Here is a 26,045-nt window from a genome sequence, read left to right as displayed (position 1 = left end):
CCTGTGCTCTCAGAGTCATTCTCCCATGTGGATTTTGTTTTACCAGGGTTTTTCTTCCTAATACTAACTGACTGTGGGTTAGAGTCAGAAACGGAAGCAGGGATGAACAGCAACAAGATGAGATAATTCTGGAACTTGAGCTGAAGGGTGGTAAAGACAGCAGGGCTTTAACACCTGTTATATTTGTCAAAGAAGGAAAAGAAAAGAAAAGACCAAAAAAAAATGAAGGTAAGGTTAGGGAGAAAGCAAGTCTTAGTATCTAGGGAAGTGTAAAGTATATAGTGTGCCTGATAATGTGTTTGGAAAAACCAACTCACTGAAACCTCATCTCAGCCCCCTGAGGGGGGTCATACAGCCTCTTTAACAGAAATCATCAGGGGAAGGCGAACTGTGGAGGAGAAAGGAGAATGCATCAGCTTGTCCGGGGTGGTCTTCCTCTTCACCCTTTCCCAAGCAGTCAGACCCCAGTTCCCACTTTAAGTCCTGTCAGGCGCCTGACCACTCTCTCTGTAGCCTGTCAAAGCAGCTGTTTCTTCCCGCAGTGAACTCACACGGAGGACGCAAGGCAGCTCTAACTAGTATCCTGTTACAGAAAGGAAAGCTGTACACGGCTGAGTTCCCTCAAGGTTTTCTTTATATTTGTGTCATTTCCCCTCCTTTGTTTTGTGATTAGGAGAGGAATGGGTTGAGTAAGAACTAGCACATTAGGAATTTTGCATAAATAATCAAGGCATTCCTGTGGGGACCTGTTATATTTGTCAAAGAAGGAAAAGAAAAGAAGAAAAATGAAGGGAAGGTTAGGGAGGAAGCAAGTCTTAGTATTTGGGAAAGTGTATAGTGAGGGGATATAGACAATAAAGTGTCTTTATTGAGTGGCTACTAAGGTAAAGCACAGATACCAGGGAACTGTCATTAAGGATGTGTTCCAAGAGCAGCTGTAGGCTATGTGAACTACAACCAAGAACATACTAAATCATTAACTGGATATCAAAAATAAATGAAACATCCAAGTGTAGTCAATCATGTAAACACACATTTCCTTTTTCTGAATCTATTTTCAAAGAGGGAAGTGTAAAAATATAAATAATTGATTCTAAAAATGGGTACATCTGTTTTTAATCATCTAGTACAGAAATATGTTTTCTTTGTGTTCAGGATCTTTAAGGCAAGAGAACTCACTGAGGTGGTCAGAAAGGACAGGGTATAGTCCCAGCCCTCTAATGCTTACTGCATATCTGGAGAGAAAAGTCATGTACATAAAGATAAACTGTAATATTGAGCAGGAAATAAGGTTGAAATGGTATAGAATATAACTACTTTTCCATTAAAAATCCCTCTGGGATCAACATTTTGAAAAATTGCAGAATAATGGAAAAGGTTTTCATGATTTAAATAGCTATGAAAATGGATCACAAAATGATAACACAAATGTTAACAAATTAGTACAACCCCTGAACTGTTTAAAATGATTTTATACATGAGATATATTTTTTAAATACTTTTCTCCATATATTGCCTTTTTTAAAAAACAAGCAGTTAAAAAATTTTAGACTTACTGGACAGTACACATATCCATCACTTTTTTCATCAATGAAAACTAATCTGGTCCCATTTGGGTCAGGAAAAATCTTTTTCACACCAACAGAATGTCGATAGTCATTAACAAATTGCCAGTCTTCGATGTAGAAATACTGAATGACACCAGTCTAAAAAAAATCCAGTCACAGAAATAAGTTTGTCAAGAAAATACTGACTTTCAGTGTTCAAACTTCTTAATTTTAAGAGAAAAAAATTTTTTTGATGAAGGAAGAGTCTTAAGAATATACTGTGTAAAAAGTAGACCCAAGAAAGTAAAATGAGAATGTACACATGACTCAACAGTTGATTTTTTCCAATATTCTTAGTGATCTTAAAGCATAATTGATTTTCAGGTTTTCTACCTGTAGGAAATACTGTTTGTGAGTAACTTGCAAATCATATTATTTTAAATATTTTTCCTGTTAATTAATAGATAAATTAAAAGATTAAGTTTAAAATAAAAAAGAAATCAATATATTTTTATGTATTAGAAATACACATAGTACAATATATATGGTACAATTGCTGCATTTCTATATAGTAGCAATAAATTGTAGACACCAAAATTTAGAAATTTGCCATCACTCAAAAAATGAAATACTTAGGTAGAGATGCAATAAAACATGCACAGGACTGTATGCTGAAAACTATAAAATACTGATGAAAGAATCAAAGAAGACCTAAGCAAATGGAAAGATATACTGTGTTATGGATTGGAAGACTCATCATAGAAAATATGTTAATTCTCCCCAACTGATACACAGTTTCAATGTAATTCCAATAAAAATCTCAATAAGATTGTTTATAGATACAGGCAGGATTATTATAAAATTTACCTGGAATGACAAAGGAGCTAGAATAGCTAAAACAATTTTGAATTTAAAAAAGTATGAAGAAAATTAGTCTACCCAATTTCAAGACTTTAATAACTACAGTAATCAAGGCTGTGTAGTACTTGTAGAGGAACAGACACACAGATTATCCAAACAGAATAAACAAGCCCAAAACAGACTCATTCAGATATGCCTGATTCTTTTTCCTGTTTGTGAGATGCCCACACTTTATTTTTAAATAATAGCCCATTGAGTTATAATTTACAAACCATATAATCCACCCACTTAAAATGTACAACTCCATGGATATTGGTATATTCACAGAGTTGTAGGACACTTGATCACCATCAATTTTAAAACATTTTATCACCTCCAAAAAGAAGCCCCATTTAGTAGTCACTCCCCATCCCACTCCCAGTCCTAGGCAACCATAACCACCTTCTTTATAAATTTGCCTATTTTGGACATTTCATATAAATGGAATCAAACATTATGTAGTCTTTTGTGACTGCCTTCTTTTATTTAACACAATGTTTCAAGATGTATATGTTGTAGTATCAGTATTTTATTCCTTTTTATTGACAAATAATATTGCATTGTATGGACAGACCATATGTTGTTTATCAACTTATAAGTTGATGAAAATCTGGGTTGTCTCCACCTTTTGGCTATTAAAAACAATGTTGCTATGAATAGTGGTATACAAGTTTTTGTGTGGATATATATTTTCATCTCTCTTGGGATACTTAGAAGTGGAATTCCTAGGTCATAAGTTAATTGTATGTTTAACCTGTTGAAGAACTTCCAGACTGTTTACCTAAGTGGCTGAACATTTTACATTACCACCACCAATGTTGAAGAATTCTGATTCCTTTACATCCTTACCAACACTTGTTATTACCTGACTTTGATTATAGCTATCACAGTGGATGTGAAGTTGTATCTGTACATCTACTCCTAGGCATTTATTACAGAAAAATGAAAACATATATTCACACAAAAACCTGTATGTGAATGTTTATAGAAGTTTCACTTGTAAGTCAAACTGGAAATAATCCAGATGCCCTTTAATGGGTGAATGGTTAAACAAAGGTACCTCCATACCATGGAATACTATTCAGCAATAAAAAGGAATAAATTATTGGTGCGCACAGCTCAGATAAACTGCCAGGGAATTATGCTGAGTGGAAAAAAAGCCAATCCCCAAAAGTTACATAGTGTATGATTCCATTTATATAACATTGTTAAAAATGGTAAATTACAGAAATGGAGAACAGATTATTTGTTACCAGGGATTAAGGATAGGGTCGGGGCAGGAGGTAAGTCAGTGTGGCTATAAATAGCAACATAAAGGATCCTGTGGTGATAGAATTGTTCTGTATCTTGACTATCAATATCAATATCTTGGTTGTGAAATGTAGATGTTACCATTAGGGGAAACTACAAAAAGTCTGTAGAGGGTCTCTGCTTTGCTTTGTTTCTTACATAGGACCTCTTTGTATTGTTTCTCACAACTGCATGTCAACCTACAGTGATCCCAAAATAAAAACTGCAATTAAAGTGAAAACACATGATACCATCCTGGAAGTCTATTCAGGCCAAGATGGAGCAACAGGCTGGATTAACTCTCCCATCCAAAACAACAAAAAATAGCAGACAAAATGCATTAAGAAAGCCTACACACATTAAAATTCCCAGCAGGTTTCCTGTAGAAATTGACAAACTTATTGTAAAATTCAAATGAGAATGCAAAGAACTAAGAATAGCCATAATAATTTTGAAAAGGAAACACAAAGTTGGAGGGCTAACACTACCTGATTCATCAAGACTTATGCTACAATAATCAAAATAGTGTGATACCAGTAAAGATAGACAAACAGATCAATGGAAATGAACAGAGAGTCCAGAAAAAAACCCACGTTTATGGACAATTCATTTTTGACAAAAATACAAAGATGATCCAGTGGAAAGATAGTCTTTTCAACAAATGGTGCTAGAACAATTGGATATCTATGTGCAGAAAAATAGACTTTAACCCATACCTCACAGTATAGACAAAAGTTAATTCAAAATGGATCACAGACCTGTATGTAAAACGTAAAACTATAAAACTTCTAGAAGAAAACATAGGAGAAAAACTTTGTGACCTTGGTTAGGCAAAGATTAGATATGACACCAAAAACACAATCTGCAAAGAAGAAACTCATAAACTGGACTTCATCATTAAAAAAAAATCTTCTCTTTGAGAGACACTTATGTAACAGAATGACAAGACAACTTATGCACTGGGAGAAAATGCTACAAGCATATATCTGATAAAGGATTTGAATCAAGAATATATAAAGAGAACTCTTAAAATTCAGTATGAAAACAAAAACCTGATTAAGCAATAGCCAAAAAAATTTGAACAGACACTTCACCAAGATAGACAGATAGCAAATAAGCACATGAAAAGGTACTCCACATCATTAGTCAATTAGGGAAATGCAAATTAAAATCACAATGAGATACCACTACACATTAGAGTGGCTAAAATTCAGAAGATTGACATATCAAGTGTTTTTGAGGATGCAGAAGAATTGGAACACTCATACATTGTTTATGGGAATGTAAAATGGTAGAGACAATTTAGAGGACAGTTTGTCAGTTTCTTAAAAAAGTTAGACACGTGCCATATGATGTAGCCATTCCACTTATAGATATTTATGAAGAGTAAAGAAAGCATATGTCCATCTACAAAGACTTGAACTTGAATGTTTACGGCAACTTTCTTTGTAAATACCCCAAATTGGAAACAACCTGAATGTCCACCCATAGGTTAATGGATAAGCAAATTATGTTATATGCATGTTATGGAATAGTACTCAGCAGGAAAAGGGAATGAACAACTGACAAGACAACATGGATGAATCTCAATAGTTCCACTGAATAAAAGAAGGCAGATAAAAAGGAGCACAGACTATATGAATCCATTTATATAAAAACTCTAGAAAATACAAACTCACATATATAGTGAGAGAAAACACTCAGTAGGGAGCGACAGGAAGGAGTCAAAAAGGGGCAGGAGAAAACTTTTGGGGATGACAGAAAAGTTCACTATTTTGGAGTTGATGGTGTTTCACAGGTGTATACATATGTCAAAACTTACCAGATTTTATACAGTTTAAATAGTGCAGTTTGTCATATATCAACTGTACTTCAATGAAGTTCAAAAAAGTATTTACACAATCATTCAAGAAAAAGATGGAGATAGGTGCTGCTTTATTGGCAGACTATTACACCCTGAGTCTTTATTTCAAAATGCCCTGTGGCATAGTGGAAAGAGTGGATTAAACACCAGGGAATCTTGATCAAGTTCTGCCTCTGCTGCAAAGTACTAACTTTGTGTAATTGTCCTTAAAGAAGATAGTACATACATCTGTACCATAGATGAGGAAGTCACCAGTTAAGGCATGACACAAAATACGGCACTTATCATCCACTGCTGGGAAAAGTCGAGTCTCACGTTCTTCCTGTGCATCCAAGATTTCACTTTCTATCTGAAACATAAAGCATAATAACCGCTCATAGATTTACTTGAATAAATCTGGTTTGCAGCATCTAGCGGGTAGAGGATAGTCTTTTTCTTAGAGTCAATTAAACATTCAGACTCACTAGACAACCACAGATCAGTTTCCTCAGAAAGATATCAAAGAGGACCCTCAGCTTGCCAGAACGGCAGCAGCACACACCCCTCTTGGTGGGCCCAGACTTTGCAGCAGGCTCTGCAGTTGTCTTGTAGTCAATTCTTTGGCCTCCCAGAAGCAAAGAGCCAAGAAATAAATGTGGGAGAGGCCCTGGTTTAGAAGCCCCATATTCCAGGGGCCAATATCTCTTGAACAATTCGACAGGCATAGTTTTGAGGATCCCACAAGTGACATGCTCCAATATATGAGTCAGTGCCTTCCAGGAGGCCTGGATGTATGATATCCCCATCAGTTTTACAGTTCATTTATAGTTCCTTCTAGACGTAGTTTACCATAAACAATGTTGTGAGTGGCACAGTTGATGCTTTGTCAGGTTTCTTGGGAAGAGAGCTAGAAAGTTAACTGAACATCTCATGCAGAAAGGTGAAGAGTTTTGTTAAACCTTCTTCCACACCTGGCTTTCTAGGTAGTCTGCACATGGCTGCTTCCTGACCAAAGTTCTTGATAATAAGACATTATTAGGCTGTTCATCTTTACCACTTAACTGAGTTATCACTAGTCCTGAGGCCGCCAGGACATCAAAATTATACTTACCAAATGTAACTGGACTTTGCCTTCAAAAAGTGCAGCAGCGTAGTCAGAATGAAGGCAAACACTGGCTACTGTCCCCAGATATTCCACATCTTTCAATTTTTTAACAGCTGTAGTAATATTTTACAACAACAAAACACATTTAAAAAATTAACTTATGTAAAGATCTGCTAATTATTTTTAAATGTGTACCTTTGCAAGCATATTTTGAACCTAAAATTGTTATTTTTAACCATTCTAAAGAAAAGTTTAGTTGCCATATAAATTTGCCCTCAGGAGCTCTATGATGGTTTCACATGAAACAAATGTAAAAAATCACACTCAAAACAACCAAAAATTGAACCTTAGTGACAATAAACTTTAGTATATTGTACTTAAGGATAATTCTCAGGTTTGCTCTATTCCTGAGAGATATCTGACCTCCACTGAGGAATGGAGTTGAGAGGAGGGGAGAGAGGAAGAAAAAGCCAGGCTCCCTACCGATGGCAGTGGTCATTAATCAAAGAATAAAAGAGGAAGGGAACCAACATTTATTAAGTAACTACCAGACCAAGGAGTTTCTAAGGAAGTCATTGTGCACACATTTCATTTCATTTCATTTTCCTCAGGACCCTTAACAAGAATCCTCATTTTCCAGTGAGTAAAACAAGGCTAGTAGGGCTAAAGAATTTCTCTACAGTCACCTACCTAAGAGGCAGAAGGGGAATGTAAATCTACGGCCTAATTCTAAAGGTAATACTCTGCCCATTATATCATGCTGTCTTTACTACAAAGCATTCCAAAAATTATGCAATTTTTTTTTAGAGGATTCACAAAAACATGTAAGCTAAGAAAGGGATGTCTGAAGGAAAAAGAGTGAAAGACTTGGTTTTAAAAGAAATCTTCGGTACCACCCAAATAATAATAGAAATTATATGCTAGCTAAGAAAACTACAACTGGATTTAGACTTGCCATTTTCTCCAAGGACATAAAACCAAGCTCGATTATTCATTCCCACAGCCAGATGATAAAGCCCCACTGCTACAAAGTTGGGCTCCAAGTCAACAGAAACTGTGATTGGTAGCTCCTGTAAGAGAAAAGTATCAGTTGTAAATTAACAGCTAAAACAGTTTTGATGAATAAAATAAAAATTACAGCATTTTCATACTCCTTCAACAGGGTTAGCTACAGTGACTTCAAGAAGGGAGGTCAGATACGCAATCCTTGTGCTGCAGGCATCCCCGAGTATGGGAAGCTTGGTCAGGAAAATGTGGAGTGAGCCCCTCTGGGTAGACAATGCCAGCAACTGGCCATCATCTGTCCAGGACAAGGTGCCCAACCCTGAAATAATTGACAAAATAAAGGATTATTAAAAAACAAATATACTGTTACAGGCAAACAAGCAAATATTTTCACTTAAGCTACCAGAGACGTAAAAATCTTCACATGTTGTTTTTAATAGTTTATTCTTTATTAGACTAGGAAATTCATCATGAATACAGACCGATGAACATGAGCACTGATTCATTCAATATTGGCTCAAAGGGAAAGTAAGAATTTAGATTTTACAATTGAAACTGGGATGAAATTCACCAAAATTCTTTGGATCAAAGTAGACTTATATCCTTCTAGCCAGTGAGTATGACTCAACATAGTAACTAAAATAAGGAGGCTATTTTAGGGAACTCTAGTTAAAGATGTTAATTTTATTCCTCCTACAATGAATGCAAATCATACAATAAATACATTATTCTCTGTCATTTCAATGACAAAATGTCAGTCTGCTTTGAAAAAATAATACCTTTATTTTCATCATCCAGGTTGATTATAGCATACATGTCTTTTAATTCTGCCAAGTCATGGATTTTAATGCTGAAAAATTTAAAAAACACATATTTTAAATAAATATTAAGTAAAACTTCTAATTCACAAAAAATTATAATCTACAGAACAGATCAGTTTTTTCCAAAAAGGGATGTACAGGTTAATCTACTGGGTTAAGGTAAGAAAACATTAGAATTTCTGTATTTAATTATATTTTACCTTAATTTTTTTTTTTGAGGGATTGTGACCAGCTTAATTCTATAGTTACTATAGCTTCAGGTACAAGGAGGTTTAAGTTACCCTGAAGAAAAATTGAATAGGAAATAATTCTCCTGAGCAGAATTACTGTAACATGAAAATGTTTCTTTGCAATGTGCTCCCCCCACCATCCAGAATTCTTTCATACAAAAAGAAGTGGAGTATAAGGACAGAGGATTAGAGATGGCAGTGTGAGAGGTGAGACAGAGGCTTCCTCCTAAAACCGCATATAATATGAAAATATAATTAATACAACTAATCCTGAAAGAGCAACAGGAAAGAGGACTGCACCAGACTGCATACACCTGGAGAAAAGAGCAGACCTCATGGAACAGGGTAACATACCAAAGCTGTGGCCTGGTGGGACCCAACCCCTTCCCTGAACCCAGCTCACGGGGCAGGAGGAAGAGAAACAGAGTGGGGAGGGAGTGGAGACCTGGGACTGCTGAATACCTAACTCTGGAGATACAAACTACATTTCATGGTGCTTTCATGATACTCTTGTGATTAGGGGATTGGAAAGCTAAGGCCGGCAGAATTCCTGGAGAGACTGAGATTCCAGCTGCTTGTGGAAAGCAGGGATCCATATCTGGCTGCTCTGGGACAAAAGAAAGGTGGGCAGTCTGAGAGACTTCCTAAGAAGGAAGCCCTTGGCAAGAGGGCTGCTAAATGGGCAAGGATTGCACAGAGCTTACTGTTCAGGAGAAAGCACAGGTAGACAAAACTGTCTGGGTGCACTCTGCCCAGCAGGTTGGGAGCTTTCACGATTTTCAGGTGACTCAGCTCCCTGGCTTGCTACACAGCTCTAGGGACCCCCTCCATGATAGGCAGCCTACTTAACCTTTCTCCTGGCCAGCCCCATCTGGCTCGCAAACCAGCAAACCCTACCTTGGCATTAGACCAGCAAGAGGGAAGGCCTGTCTACAGCAACTACAAATGCAAAGCATAGAGGCTTATACCTGTGTGCTCAGCCCACTGGTTCAGGCAGTGGAGACAGGCATAGCAGCCAGGAAGCAGGAAACAGCTCTTTCCTTCCCCAAGGCACCAATACCACTCTTGTGTGACCCCCGACATTGCTTCAGGGGCTGAGCAGCTCCAGAATAGAGCTTCTGGACACTAGAGGGTGCCATACACAAATATGAAATGCCAAAGGAACCTGGTTCAGAGTAAAATTACTAATACAACTCCTGAGAAACATGACATAGACCTCATGAATCTTCATGAAAGCGAGTTCAAAATAAATATCATTAAAATGCTCATGGAGGTAGGGAAAGATATTCAAGAATTCAATAATGAATTCCAGTTGGAGATCCAACTGTTGAAGAGCACAATGGAGGGTTTTAAAAGCAGATTTGCTATGATGGAAGAGATGATAAATGAAATAGAAACTAGAGAAGAGGAATACAAAGAAGTTGAGGCACAGAGAGAAAAAAGGATCTCTAAGAATGCAAGAATGTTGAGAGAAATGTATGACCAATCCAAACGAAGCAATACTTGCATTATAAGGGTACTAGAAGAAGAAGAAGAGAGAAAAAGGGATAGAAAGTGTCTTTGAGGAGGTAATTGCTGTAAACTTCCCCAATCTTGGGATGGAGATAGTCTCTCAAGCCATGGAGATGCACAGATCTCCCAACACAAGGGACCCAAGGAAGACAACAAGACATATAGTAACTAAAATGGCAAACATCAAGGGTAAGGACAGACTACTAAAAGCAGCCAGAGACAGAAATAAAATCACATACAAAGGACAGCCCATCAGGCTATCATCACACTTCTCAGCAGAAACTTGAAAGGACAGAAGGGAGTGGCAAGACGTATTTAATGTAACGAAGCAGAAGGGCCTCAAACCAAGATTACTTTATCTGGCAAGATTATCATTTAAATTTGAAGGAGGGATTAAACAATTTCCAGATAAGCAAAAGCTGAGAGAATTTACCTCCCACAAACTATCTCTACAGCGTATTTTGGAGGGACTGCTATGGATGGAAGTGTTCCTAAGGTTTAATAGCTGTTACCAGAGGAAATAAAACCACAGTAAAGAAAGTAGAACAGCTAATTACAAAGTAAATGCAAAAATTAAAGACTACAGAATATGATACCTAATATATAAACAATGGAGGAGGAAGAAAAGGAGGAGAAAAAGAAAGGAACCTTGAGATTGTGTTTGCAATAGCATATTAAGTGAGTTAAGTTAGACTCTTAGATAGTAAGGAAGGTAACCATGAATCTAAAGCCTGCAATGGCAATAAGTACATACCTATCAATAATCACCCTAAATGTAAATGGTCTGAATGCACCAATAAAAAGACATAGAGTCACTGAATGGATAAAAAAACAAGACAAATCTATTTGCTGCCTACAAGAGACTCACATTAAACCCAAAGACATACACAGACTAAAAGTGAAGGGTTGGAAAAAGATATTTCATGCAACTAATAAGCAGTAAAAACCAGGAGTTGCAGTACTTGTATCAGACAAAATAGATTTCAAAACAAAGAAAGTCACAAGAAACAAAGAAGGACATTACATAATGACAAAAGGGTCAATCCAACAAGAAGATAAAACCGTTATAAATATCTATGCACCCAACACAGGAGCACCTACATATGTGAAACAAATACTAACAGAATTAAAAGGGGAAATAGAATGCAAGGCATTCATTCTAGGAGACTTCAACACTCCACTCACTCAGAAAGACAGATCAACCAGACAGAAAATACGTAAGGACACAGAGGCACTGAACAAAACTTAGAGCAGATGGACTTAACAGACATCTACAGAACTCTACACTCAAAAGCAGCAGAATACACATTCTTCTTAAGTGCACATGGAACATTTTCAAGAATAGATGATATACTAGACCACAAAAAGAGCCTCGGTAAATTCAAAAAGATTGAAATTGTACCAACCAGTTTCTCAGACTACAAAGGTATGAAACTTGAAATAAATTACGCAAAGAAAATGAAAAATCCCACAAACACATGGAGGCTTGACAACATGCTCCTAAAAAACCAATGGATCAATACCAAATAAAAACAGAGATCAAGCAATATATGGAGACAAATGACAACAAAAATTCAACACCGCAAAATCTGTTGGATGCAGCCAAGGTTGTGCTGAGAGAAAAGTATATTACAGTACAGGCCTACCTCAGGAAAGAAGAACAATCCCATATGAGCAGTCTAAACTCACAATTAACGAAATGAGAAAAAGAACAAATGAGGCCCAAAGTCAGTAGAAGGAGGGATATAATAAAGATTAGAGCAGAAATAAATAAAATCAAGAAGATTAAAACAATAGAAAGAATCAATGAAAGCAAGAGCTGGTTCTTCAAGAAAATAAACAAAATAGATAAACCCTTAGTCAGACTTACCAAGAAAAAAAGAGAGTCTACTCACATAAACAGAATCAGAAATGAGAAAGGAAAAATTACTATGGACACCACAGAAATACAAAGAATTATTAGAGAATACTATGAAAAATAATGTTAATAAACTGGAAAACCTAGAAGAAATGGACAACTTTCTAGAAAAATACAACCTTCCAAGGCTGACCCAGAAAGAAACAGAAAATCTGAATAGACCAATTACCAGAAATGAAATTGAAATGGTAATAAAAAACCTACCCAAGAACAAAATCCCTGAACCAGATGGCTTCACTGCTGAATTTTATCAAACATTTAGTGAAGACCTAATAATCATCCTCCTTAAAGTTTTCCAAAGAGTAGAAGAAGAGGGAATACTCCCAAACTCATTCTATGAGGCAATCATCACTCTAATACCAAAACCAGGCAAAGACACCACAAAAAAAGAAAATTACAGACCAATATCCCTGATGAACATAGATGCAAAAACACTCAACAAAATATTAGCAAACTGAATTAAAAAATACATTAAAAAAATCATCCATCATGATCAAGTGGGATTCATCCCAGGGATGCAAGTATGGTACAACATTTGAAAATCCATCAACATCTCCACCACATAAACAAAAAGGACAAAAAACACGTGATCATCTCCATAGATGCTGAAAAATCATTTGACAAAATTCAACATCCATTCATGATAAAAAACTCCCAACAAAATGGGTATAGAGGGCAAGTACGTCAACATAATAAAGGCCATATATGACAAACCCATAGCCAACATTATACTTAACAGCGAGAAGCTGAAAGTTTTTCCTTTAAGATCGGGAACAAGACAAGGATGCCTACTTTCCCCACTTCTATTCAACATAGTACTGGAGGTCCTAGCCAGAGCAACCAGACAACACAAAGAAATAAAAGGCATCCGGATAGGCAAGGAAGAAGTTAAACTGTCACTGTTTGCAGATGACATGATATTGTACATAAAAAACCCTAAAGAATCCACTCCAAAACTTCTAGATCTAATGTCTGAATTCAGCAAAGTTGCAGGATAGAAAATTTATAGAAAAATCTGTGGCATTCCTATACACTAACAATGAACTAGCAGAGAGAGAAATCAGGAAAACAATTCCATTCACAGGTGCATCAAAAAGAATAAAATACCTAGGAATAAACCCAACCAAGGAAGTGAAAGACCTATACTCTGAAAACTACAAGACACTCATTAGAGAAATTAAAGAAGATACCAATAAATGGAAACATCCCATGCTCTTGGATAGGAAGATTTAATATTGTCAAAATGGCCATCTTGCCTAAAGCAATCTACAGATTCAATGCAATTCTTATCAAAATACCAACAGTATTCTTCAATGAACTAGAGAAAATTGTTCTGAAATTCATATGCAACCACAAAAGACTCCGAATAGCCAAAGCAATCCTGAGAAGGAAGTATAAAGCTGGGGGGATTATGCTCCCCAACTTCAAGCTCTACTACAAAGCCAGAGTAATCAAGACAATTTGGTACTGGCACAAGAACAGAACCATAGACCAACAGAACGGACTAGAGAGCCCTGATATAAACTCAGCCATATATGGCCAATTAATACATAATAAAGGAGCCATGGACACACAGTGGGGAAATGACATCCTCTTCAACAGCTGGTGTTGTCAAAACTGGACAGCTACATGCAAGAGAATGAAACTGGATTATTGTTTAACCCCATACACAAATGTAAACTTGAAATGGATCAAAGACCTGAATGTAAGTCATGAAACCATAAAACTCTTAGAAGACAACATAGGCAAAAATCTCCTGAATATAAGCATGAGCAACTTCTTCCTGAATGCATCTCCTTGAGCAAGGGAAACAAAAGCAAAAATGAACTGATGTGACTACATCAAACTACAGAGTTCTGTACAGCAAAGGACACCATTAACAGAACAAAAAGGCATCCTACAGTATGGGAGAATATATTTGTAAATGACATATCCGACAAGGAGTTAAAATCCAAAAAATATAGAGAACTTACAGGTGTCAACACCCAAAAAACAAAGAACCTGATTAAAAAATGGGCAGAGGATATGAAGAGACAGTTTTCTAAAGAAATTCAGATGGCCAACAGACACATGAAAAGATGCTCCACATCACTAATCATCAGGGAAATGCAAATGAAAATCACAATGAGATAGCACCTCACACCAGTAAGGATGGCCAGCAATGAAAAGACTAAGAACAACAAATGCTGGCGAGGATGCAGAGAAAGGGGAACCCTCCTCCACTGCTGGTGGGAATGTAAGCTAGTTCAACCATTGTGGAAAGCAGTATGGAGGTTCCTCAAAAAACTAAAAATAGAAATACCATTTGACTCCAGAATCTTACTCCTTGGAATTTACCCAAAGAATACAACTTCTCAGATTCAAAAGGACATATGCACCCCTATGTTTATCGCAGCACTATTTACAATAGCCAAGAAATGGAAGCAACGTAAGTGTCCATCAGTAGATGAATGGATAAAGAAGATGTGGTACATATGCACAATGAAATACTATTCAGCCATAAGAAACAAATCCTACCATTTGCAACAACATGGATGGAGCTGGAGGACATTATGCTCAGTGAAATAAGCTAGGCAGAGAAAGACAAATGCCAAATGATTTCCCTCATGTGTGGAGTAAAACAACAAAGCAAAACTGAAGGAACAAAATAGCAGCAGACTCAGAGTGTGGGACAGCAGGAGAAGGGGATTGAGGTGTATTATGTTTAGAACACATGGTGTGGGGGATCACGGGAGAACTGTATAGCACAGAGAAGGCAAATAGTGGATCTGTGGCATCTTGCTGCACTGATGGACAGTGACTGCATTGGGGTTTGGGTGGGGACTTGATAATATGGGTGAATGTAGTAACCAGATTGTTTTTTCATGTGAAACCTTCGTAAGAGTGTATATCAATAATACCTTAATAAAAAAAAAAGAAGTGAGGTATAATTCCAAGAGCATTCAATTTGGAATCACAAAGCATAGTTTGAAAGCTCTGAAAAATGGGGACATATTACTTCTTAGGGTTACTGGGAAGATAAGTTGGTTAACACAAATGAACACTGTGTAGCACAATGCTGGAACCTAATAGTTGTGGTATTTCTTTCCTCTTTGTCTCCTTTCCTCTCTCTTTCCTGCCTCTCTTCTTCTTCCTCCCAGTGTTTTCCCTTTTTGTTTTCATTTAATTAAACTTTTTATCTTGATACAATTGTAGATCCACAATGATAGTTGGAAGAAATAATGCATAGAGATTCTGTGTACCATTTGCCTTTTCCCCAATGGTAACATCATAAAAAATTATAGTATCTTACCTTCATCAGGATCTGACATCGATACAACTCATGAGTCTTATTCAGATGTACCCATTTTGGGTGTGTGCATGTGTGTGTGTATTTAGTTCTATGCAATTTTATCACCTGTGAGATTTCTCAGATCCCAACCACAGTCAGAATACAGAACAGTTCCCTCACCATGAGGATCCTTTTGTTGCCCTTACATAAGCACACCTCCCTTCTCCACACCACAGCCCCCATCCCTAACCCCTGGCCACTACTAGTCTGGTCTCCATTTCTATAATGTTATCATTTCAAGAATATTACATAAATGGAATACCATGGTATGCAAACTTTGGAGACTGACTTTTCACTCAGCATAATTCACTGAAGATTCACCCAAGTTGTGTTTAGCAAGCTGGCTCCTTTATATTGCTGAATAGTATTCCATGGTATGGACATAACACTATGTTTAACCATTCATCCACTTAGGATATCTGTATTGTTTCAGGTTTTTGACTTATTACATATAAAACTGCTATAAACATTCATATTCAGGTTTTTCTGTGAACAGTTTTCACATCTCTGGGGAAAATGGCCAGGAGTGTAATTGTTGGGTCAATTGTTGGTAACTGCATATTCATTTTTATGAAACTGTCAAACTGTTTTCCAGAGTAGCTGTTCCATTTTATATTCCTACAAGCAATTATGAGTGAATGAGTTTCTTCTCATCCTCCCCTGCATTTACTATAGTAGTAGTAATATAGTAGGTGTTACTACTATTTTCAACTATATCTATTCTAACAGATATGTAGTGATACCTCATTGTGGTTTGAATTTGCATTTCCATAATGACTAATGATGCTGAACATCTTTTCATGTGTTTATTTACCATCTGTTTATCCTCTTTGCTGAAATGTATGTCTTTTGTCCATTTTCTAATTGAACTGTTATTTTTGAGTTTTGAGAGAGCTCTTTATGTATTCTAGATACCAGTTCTTTGTTAGATATGTGGTTTACACAGCTTTTCTTATTTTGCTGCTCATCTTTCATTCTCTTAACAGAATCTTTCACAGAGCAGAAGTCTTTAATTTTGACAAAGTCCAATTTACCAAATTTTCCTTCTACAGATTATGGTTTTAGTTTCAAATCTTATGAACTAAATTTAGTCCTAGATCTAGATTTTATTTTTAATCTAAAAATGTTACAGTTTTGCATTTTACATTCAAGTCCATGACCCACTGAATTAATTTAATTTTTGATTAAGGTGCAAGGTTTAGGTTCAAACTCTTTTTTTTTTGACTTTTCTGCTTATGGATGTCCAATTGCTCCAGCACTAGTTATTGAAAAGGCTGTTTTAATTTTATTGAAGTATTTTTCCACCTCTGTCAAGAATCAGTTGTACATATTAGTGTGGATTTATTTCTGGCTTCTCTATTCTGTTTCATTGATCTGTGTCTTTCCCTCTGCCAATACGACATGGCTTTGAGTTAAGCTTTAGTAACAGAATGATTCTTCCTACTTTACTGTTCTCTTTTAAAGATTACTTTTAGTTATCTTACAACTTTTTTTTTTATATGTGCTTTTTAGAATAGGCTTGTCTCTATTTACAAAAAACCCTTGATGGTACTGATATGAATTTAATTAAACCTATAAATCAGTTTGTAGAGAGCTGACATCTTTATTATATTGAATCTTTCAACCTACAAACACAGTCTCTCCATTCATTTGGGTCTTTGCTTTCAGCAGCAATTTGTAATTTTCAGCATAGAGACACTGTACATATTTGTTAAGTGTCTAATTATTTTATTTTCCTCAGTGATTAAAAATGATATCATATTCTTAATTTAGTTTCCACATGATCATTGGTAGCACTTAGAAATGTGATAGTTTTTTGCATGTTGATCTTGTATCCTGCAACTTTGCTAAACTCACTTACTAGTTTTAATTTTAGGACTTTCTTGTTTGTAGATTTCTTGGGGTTTTCTAGACAGACAATCATGTCATCTGCAAATAGAGATCATTTTACTCCTCCTTTTCAAATCTGGATGCAGTTTCTTTTTCTTGCTTTACCACAGTGGCTAAACTTTTAATGGCTGAGTTAGAGTAGTGAGAGTGGATATCCCTGCCTTGTTCCCAATCTTAGAGGGCAAACATTCAGTCTTTCACATTAATATGATATTAGCTATAGGTTTTGTGTAGATATTCTTTACCAAGATGAGGTAATTCCTCTCTATTCCTAATTTGCTGAGAATTCTTATCATTAATGGGTGTTGGATTTTTGTGAAACATTTTTGTGTTTCAACTGATGGGATCATATGACTTTTCTTCTTCAGCTGTTCATATAATTGCATTAATTTCTGAATGTTAAAACAGCCTTGCATACTTGGAATAAATTCCACTTGGTCATGAAGTGTAATTCTTTTTATATGTTGCTGGATTCAGATTGCTAAATTTTGTTGAAGATTTTTGTGTAAAGTTCATGAGGGATATTGGTCTAAAGTATTTTTTTGTCTCTTTGATTTTGGTGTAAGGGTAATACTAGCCTTGTAAAATAAGTTGAGAAGCGTTCCCCCTTATTTTCTGTAGAGATTTTGTAAAATTAGTGTTAACTCTTTTTTTAAAAGGTTTGGTAGAATTCTTGAAATCATCTGGACCTGGAGATTTATTTTCCAGAGCTTTAAAATTATTACTCAGTTTTTTAAAATGGTTACAAGACTAATCCAGATTATCTATTTCATCTGGATTGAGTTTTGATAGTTAGTGGTTTTTGAAGAATTGTTCCATATCTTCTAAGTTGTCAAATTTCTGAGTGTAAGGTTGTAGCATTCCTTTATTACCCTTTTACTTGCTTCTACATCTGTAGAGATGCTCCTATTTCATTCCTACTGGTGATTTGAATCTTTTTTTGTCATTCTTACTGGAAGTTTATGAATTTTATTTTTTTCAAAAAAAGCCTTCTTGATTTTTTTCTCATTTTCTTATTTTCAATTTCATTAATTTCTATTCTTTATTATTTTATTTCTTCTGCTTTGGACTTATTTTGCTCCTTTTTCTAGTTCTTGAGTAGGAACTTAGATTACTGTCTTGAGGCCTCTTCTCTTTCCTATGTAAGCATTCAGAACTATAAATTTTCTTCTTAGCACTGCTTTAAAAGCAGTTGCCTCTAATTTGACGTTGACTTGCCTCTAATTTGATACACCCTAATTTTGATATGTTGCATTTTTATTTTCATCCAGTTCTGTGTTTTTGAATTTGCTTTGAGATATACTCATGAATTATTTGGAAGTACATTAAGTTCTAAGTGTTTAGAGAATTTGCTGTTGTCTTGCTGTTACTGATTTCAAGTGTGATTATATAATGGTCAGAGAACACATTTTGTGTGATTTCCATTTAAATTTGTTGAGACTTGTTTCAAGGCCCAGGACATGAGCTACCTTGGTTCATGTTCCATGGGTTCTTAGAAAATATGTCTATTCTGTTGTTGGGTGGTGTGTTCTATAGATGTCTGTTAGGTCTAGATGATTTAAGCATTCTTCAAGTCTGTTGAGATTTTGACTAAGCTACTCCATGGTATTGCTATCTTGGCATTCATTTGTTTGGCTAAGTGGCCTGAAGTGACCTTAAATTGAGACTAGCCCCTCATGCAAGTACATGCTGTGGATAGCAGCCCACAGAGTCACAAATAAATATAAGTTCCTGAGGTGACTTTCCCAACAGCCCTTGTAATCAACAGTCTCCCCTGCCTCCCAACACTTTCCCCTTATGAACCCCTTAGAAGACCCCTATAAGGATTACCAAACCTACTCTTCTGGCTTGAATTGACCAATCCAGACTTATCCCAGGAAGCCTAAAGCACTCCATCAATAAGCCCTATTAAAGGCATGTGCCCTGGGTCATGTCTCTGCACCTCTGCACTCTGCCTTGACCTCCCAGGGAGGCCCCTTGAAGAATGCCAAGTACTTCTTCCAGGACCTGTAAATAATAAAACTTCTCTACTTCAGTTCTTCTTGTGTGTTGTTGAACCATCCCACACCTTGTGCTCCACTTAGTGTTAATTTGACATATTTATAACAAAGTCTTCTTTTTCCTTGTTGATCACCTCTCTTTGTTCTATACGTTACTGAAGTGGGGTATTGAAGTGTCCACTTATTAGTGTTAATTGCCTATTTCTCCCTTCGATTCTGTCAGTTTTTACTTCATGTATTTTGGGGCTCTGTTGTTAGGTACATATTCATTTAGCATTATTATATCTAATCAGTATGCAATATCCCTTTTTGTCTCTAGTAACTTCTTTGCTCTTTTTCTGGTATCAATATAGTAACCCCATTTTTCTTTTGATTAGTGTTTGCATGGTCTATCTTTCCCATCTTTTTGCTTTTATCTAGTTATACCATTAGATTTGAAGTTTCTTAATGACAGCATATAATACAGTCATTTAAAAATTGCATTCTAATAGTCTAATAATTTTGTCATTTATATTTAATATAGTTTATTTTTGAATTTAGGTCTAATGTTTTATTACCATTTGTTTCTTTTGTCTTTTGTTCCTGTTTCTCCTTTCTTGTCTTTAGATTTGAACATTTTTTTAGTTCTCATTTTATCTATTATATTTTTGTATATATCTCTTCATATAGTTTTAGTGGTATTCTAGATTATATGTATTTAATTTTTCATAATTTACTTAAAAGTAGTATTTTCCACTTGAAGCAGAATGTAGAAATCACCTAAGAACTTTACCTTCTCCCCTTTATATTCTAATTGTCTTAGACATTACATCTTCATGTACTGAACACACAGACACTAATACAATTTTTGTTTTCAATAACCACATACATGTTAAAGATTTCAAAAGAAAAATATAGTCTATTTCCCCAGTTATTTATCATATCCGCTGCTCTTCCTTTATTTTTGATGTCCCAAATTACCTCATCATCTGTTCTATCTGAAGAACTTCCTTCAGCCAATTCTTTCAGAGCAAGTGTGCTAGCAATAAATTCTTTTCATTTTCCTTCATCTGAGAATGTTTTTATTTTACTTTCATTGCTGATGGATATTTCATTTGACAGTTCTTTTCCTTCAGTACTTTAATAATGTGATGCTACCTTCTGGCCTCAATGATTTATGGTGAGAAATCCACTGTCATTCAAAATGCTCTCTGGCCATTTTCAAGACTTTGTCTTTAGTTTACAGCAGTCTGGGCCTTGAGTCCTTCAGATTTATCCCCCTTTTGGGTATTTTTATGTGTTTGGACCTAGATTTCTTTGGATTTATTCTTTTGGGTTATCTAGTGAGCTTTTATAATATATAGGTTTATGTCTTTTGCCAAACAGGAGAAGTTTCCAGTCATTTCTGAGACTCTTATGACCTAAATATTAGACCTTTTGGTATGTTTCATAGCTCTGAGACTCCATCTTGTCTTTTTTCCCTTGTGTTCAGATTGGTTATTTTTATTGATCTATCTTCAAGTTCACTGACTCTCTACTCTGGAATCTCCATTTTGTTATTAAGTATGCTACGTTAACTGTATTTTTCAGTTCTAAAATCTCTATTTGGTTTTCTTTATAGGTTGTATTTCTTTTTGAGACTTTATTTCCACTTGTTTTGAGAATGCTAGCTGTTGCCTCTTGGAGCATTTTTATAATAGCTGCTATCTGCATCTTCTTGGCATTGGCATCTTTGGTTGCCTTTTCCTGAGTTGAAATTTTCCTGCTTCTTTATATGTCAAGTAATTTGGGATTATATTCTAGACATTTTGAGATTTTGTGATGAGACTCTGTGTCTTATTTAGATCCCATGAAGAAGGTTAATTTTTTTTTTTTTTTTTAAACAGAGGCAATCAGCCCAGTTGGGTTCAGGAAACAAGTTTCAACCAGTCTTCTGAGGGTTATGGTTTTAATGTCAGTTCCATTTTCAAAGCCTTTGCAGGGGTACTTGGGTAAGCCCCTGCATGGCCCGCACGGTGGCCAGTATAGGACTTGAGTAAGAACTATCCCTTAGTTCAGTTCTCAAAATCTTTGGTATGTGTTTAGGATGAGCTACCCATATGCAGCTCAGGAGTGAACCTGGGTGTCCATAAATATCTACAGGGCTGCTTTCCAGAGCTCCTCCTGCTGCAGGATCTCCCTGGTACATTCTGGGTCCCTGGAGTTCCACTTTTTGGTCTTCAGCAGGAAAGCTGGGGCTCTGGTTACCCTGCTCTGCCTTTTACTTCCCACAACATCACCTATCAGCACCCAAGCAGTGAGATGACTGAGAGAAAAACAAGCAACAGGAGTTTGCCCAATCTTCTTGGGACCAAATCTCCTCTGTCTGGAGAGGAAGGTCACCCCCTATCAGTTTTAGGTGCCTGTGGGTTCCTGCTGCCACTGCCGCTGCTCCCAGTGCCATGCTGTGATTGTTTGGTGGCTGGAGCTTGAGAGAAAGAAAATTGAGTGTTAGGAGTTCTCTCTTCTGAAACTTGAGCCAGACTAGAGGATGTCTTTCATCACTCTGTCTATGCTCTGATGCCTCCTTTGTATTTCGGATTGCCTTGAGTCCTGAAAGAGACTCATCACTGGTTCAGTGGTACTTCAAATTCTGGTTTTTTCCTTCCATCTGCCTGATCCTATTTACCTTTCAGAGTCCTTAAATAGCTGTTCTATGCATTCTATCCAGGTTTTATAGCTGTATTGAGTGAGAGAGACAGGGTGAAGTGTGCTTACTCCATAGGCTGTCTTACCCAGAACAGCCTCTTTCATTTTTAAGATTGATTTTCAAGCATACTCCATTTTAGGTCTTGTATAGCTAATCAAATTGCAAACACGTGCTAAGAGTACAAGGAAGTATGACTGACTGATTTCTATTAGCTATCAAAGTCTTGTTGAATTTGTTGAATATTCCTAATGTAAGCTTTCCTGGGAATTTGTGAATGTAACTTACCAGGTATCGCCACATGTAGCAGCTTTATTAAGGGTCTGTGATACTGCAATACTGGTTAGACTATCTTTATGGTCATGAGCCTGAAATATCTCTTGGCCAATCTCTCGAATATGAGTGGAAATGACCACAAAGATTCCACGTGAAAAACCAATCATGATGTAGCCATCACCAAACCTAGAGCATAAAGACAATAATATAGCAAAAAGGAAGACTAATTATCATTGGCAACACAATAAATAAGCAAATACTGTAAAACTAAGGAATTAGAGAATATAATTTATCAAGGCTCATGTGCAGAAAATATACTAGGAAGTTTCATATACTACATCATAGTCTGTAATCCAGAAAAATGCATATGTATAAGTGAAAATGCTACAGGAAAAATTAAATATAACTAGTAAGGAAAAACACATGGCTATCTTTCTGTAATGAGCTGTTTATACATACCAGCTATAGCAGACAATGCTGCCATAGCGCTGCTGAAATTCCAGATCAATTGGACTGTCTGGTTTATTCAGATTAAAAAGAAACAAAGTTTTCTTTCCAACCACCACACTTATCTGTCAGAAAAGATTTAAAGATTATGAAATGAATTACTTAGTGCTTCATGAAAAGATTAATAAAAATTCAAACAGCTGAACGTGATTTAGGAAAACAATGAGTCAAATTTAGCATGCGTTAAATGTTACAATTAGTAAGAAAATGTGATGAAAAATACATTTTACTAACATACAGTCTGGGAAGGGTCCTTGGTCTTAAACATATCCAATATATTCTTTGAAATATTTGAAAATAGCTGGTGGAATACCTTTTTCAAATTCTCTATACCTCTTATTAGAGTACCATGCAATATAGTACTGTAAGTCTGACATATTTTCATTGAAATTGAATTCAAATTTGGAGCATAGTCTTGGCTTTTTATATCAGCACTCTTTCCATCACCTGCAGGTCACTGGTCAATGTGGCTAGACTAGTGTCCATCTATTATTCACATGAGTCAATACTTGACTGTAATTCTAAGTGGAGGGTGTCACTGCATTGGGGATAGAAAAGAGTATATTACTTATCTGGGCACATTAGGGTGATGGAGATATATATACAAAAAGAAACACCTCGATATATTTCCTTGACTCTAAGGTGCTATTAATATAAGTTACTATCAATTTAATAACAGCTTTTTAAGAAATAGACTCATTATTTCACTTAAATATATTCATACTTATTATGAAAATCATCTGGATATCATAATCTTAAAATGTGGCAGGGAAAATGCTTATAAGGTATTAAAAAAGTAAAAACCACAATTTCCAGAGCTCTGGTCACCACATCAGATAGGGTGAAAACAAAAAGCCTTATAGAAATCAATACTTCTGTTTATAAAGGTACCCTCACTGTTTTTGCTATCACAAGAATGAGAAGAGTAATACCAACTGTAATAGGAAGATGTCCTCCTCTGCTGCAATACCAGAAAGCCAGTAGCAGCAAAAACAACTTTTAGGCCTGAGAGACTAGGGTCTACAATGGTTTAATAACTGATAGACCATAATTTATTTATCACTATAGATTCTAAGCCATTCTAGAAAAGGAAAAAAATATACCCCACAAAATCATCTGAAAAATTGGGCATGGTTTTCATCTACAACTCTTACTGTGTTTTCAGCAGCAAAGGTCCGGTCATCAGTCTTCATCATGGAAAACTGCATGTCGCTAGGCTCTGATTTCACTGGTGTCTGTAGGAATAAAAATATTATCACTCCAAATGACACTCAAATTCATTCTGAAAATTAATAAAATAGGTAACTTGTTTTCATTTCTGTTATATGTTGGACTACCAACCTGAAAATTCTACTGCTGCAAACATCTAGAAATTCTGGATGAGACAAAATATATCTTATTAAATGGATCAATAAGCTTGAAAGAAGGTAAGGAAAATTTCCAGGGACCACAGCAAAGATCAAACTGAAAACCAAAGTATGTGTATAAACTGATGCTACAACTATCCAGAACAACTGGTGATAGGGGACAATAAGGAAGCCCACTTGACCTTGGCTGAGCTTTGAGTCAGAAAAAGCTGGAAAAGTTCTTTTCAAATCAAAGACATTCCCTCCTATCCACATTGTACTCTAAGGTTTAAATTTATATTTCAACTGGTCTAGAAAGTCCCTGCAGTGTTTGGCAAAAAATAAACCCAATGCCTCTTCCAAGGCTACGAAAAGTTTCCACAGATAAGCCTTCCTGAAGATGAGCTCACAATTCAAAATGAGAAAGCTCACAAAAAAACAATACTTCAAGGACAAGAGTCAGGAGACCTAAAAATAAAATTATCAGAGAGAGATCACAAAATAATACTTTAAAATGATGAAAGATATAAAAGGACTCATAAGTATGAGAAAAGACATTTTTAAAAGTCCAGACAGATTTTTAAAAGAATTATAAAGCACTTTCTAAAAGTAAAAAGTAGTCATTAAAACAAAACAGAGCAAGACAAAACAACTCAATGGGACAGAGAGAAGTTCAGAAAAGTCTGAAAAAAGAATAAGTGAACTGATCTGAGGAGATTATCTATAAGATTCACAGAGTAGAGGGATCGGAAGATGGCAGCATGAGTAGAGCAGCAGAAATCTCCTCCCAAAACCTCATATATCTATGAAAATATAACAAAGACAACCCTTCCTAGAATAAAGACCAGAGGACACAGGACAATATCCAGACCACATGCGCACCTGAGAGAACCCAGCGTCTCGCAAACGGGGTAAGATACAAGCCCCGGCCCGGCGGGAGCCGAGCGCACCTCCCCCCAACTCCCGGCGGGAGAAGAATAGGCAGAGCGGGAGGGAGACGGAGCCCAGGACTGCCGAACACCCAGCCCCAGCCATCCGGGCCAGAGCGCAGAGACAGACCGTGCGCAGGGGGCCCTGGATACTAGGGAATAAGGGCAGCAAGAACAGTGAGCGGGCACTGGAGGCCAGGCACCAGAGGACATAAGAAAAGCAAGCGACCAATTTTTTTTTTTTTTTTTGCTGTTTTGTTTTGGCGAGCGCTTTTTGGAAGTCTTAAAGGGATAGGGACCCCAATACTAGGGAAACAGGGCAGCAAGAACAGTGAGCGGGCACCAGAGGCCTGGCGCCAAAGGACACCAGAAAAACGAGTGACCATTTTTTTTTCGTTTTTTTTTTTTTGTTTTGTTTTGATGAGCGCTTTTTGGAAGTCTTAAACGGATAGGGACCCCAATACTAGGTAAACAGGGCAGCAAGACTGGTGAGCAGATGCCTGAGGCTGGCGCCGGAGAATAAAGAAAAACGAGTGGCCACGTTTTTTTTTTTTTTTTTAATTAAAAAAAATTTTTTTTTTTTTGTGGTCGTTTTGTTTTGGCAGGTGCTTTTTGGAAGTCTTAAAGGGACAGGGCGGGACACTTAATCCACAGGTAGGGAATCTGGGGATCTCTGGGCACCCCAACCCCTGGGCTGCAGGGGGCAGGGAGGCCCCTTACGGAGATAAATAGCCTCCCAGCCGCTCCCCCTCCAACGCGACTCCACCACTTTGGAGCAGCTGCCCAAGCCAGGCCACGCCCACAGCAACAGCGGAGATTAACTCCATAGCAGCCGGGCAGGAAGCAGAAACCCTGTCTGCGTGCAGCTACCCAGCACAAGCCACTAGAGGTCGCTGTTCTCCCAGGAGAGGAGGGCCCCAAACCAACAAG

At 36.6% G+C, this 26,045-nt stretch overlaps 1 protein-coding gene across 2 annotated transcripts in view; it reads right to left on the bottom strand.

The window, feature by feature from the left end:
* WDR19 (WD repeat domain 19) overlaps window positions 1–26,045 on the bottom strand; it is a 99,874-nt gene that overhangs the window by 52,941 nt on the left and 20,888 nt on the right. For both annotated transcript variants that reach the window (XM_057502155.1, XM_057502156.1), the window contains exons 7-15: window positions 23,995–24,075; window positions 22,793–22,905; window positions 22,346–22,519; window positions 8,470–8,540; window positions 7,837–8,009; window positions 7,641–7,755; window positions 6,692–6,798; window positions 5,828–5,950; window positions 1,557–1,706 (exon numbers count right to left, since the gene is read on the bottom strand). In XM_057502155.1, coding sequence (XP_057358138.1) covers window positions 1,557–1,706; window positions 5,828–5,950; window positions 6,692–6,798; window positions 7,641–7,755; window positions 7,837–8,009; window positions 8,470–8,540; window positions 22,346–22,519; window positions 22,793–22,905; window positions 23,995–24,075 — 1,107 coding nt within the window. The remainder of the gene's footprint in view (window positions 1–1,556; window positions 1,707–5,827; window positions 5,951–6,691; window positions 6,799–7,640; window positions 7,756–7,836; window positions 8,010–8,469; window positions 8,541–22,345; window positions 22,520–22,792; window positions 22,906–23,994; window positions 24,076–26,045) is intronic.

This window comes from Manis pentadactyla, chromosome 5 (genome assembly GCF_030020395.1).
Source record: "Manis pentadactyla isolate mManPen7 chromosome 5, mManPen7.hap1, whole genome shotgun sequence".
NCBI lineage: Eukaryota > Metazoa > Chordata > Mammalia > Pholidota > Manidae > Manis > Manis pentadactyla.
This window is presented reverse-complemented; position numbering and strand designations above follow the sequence as displayed.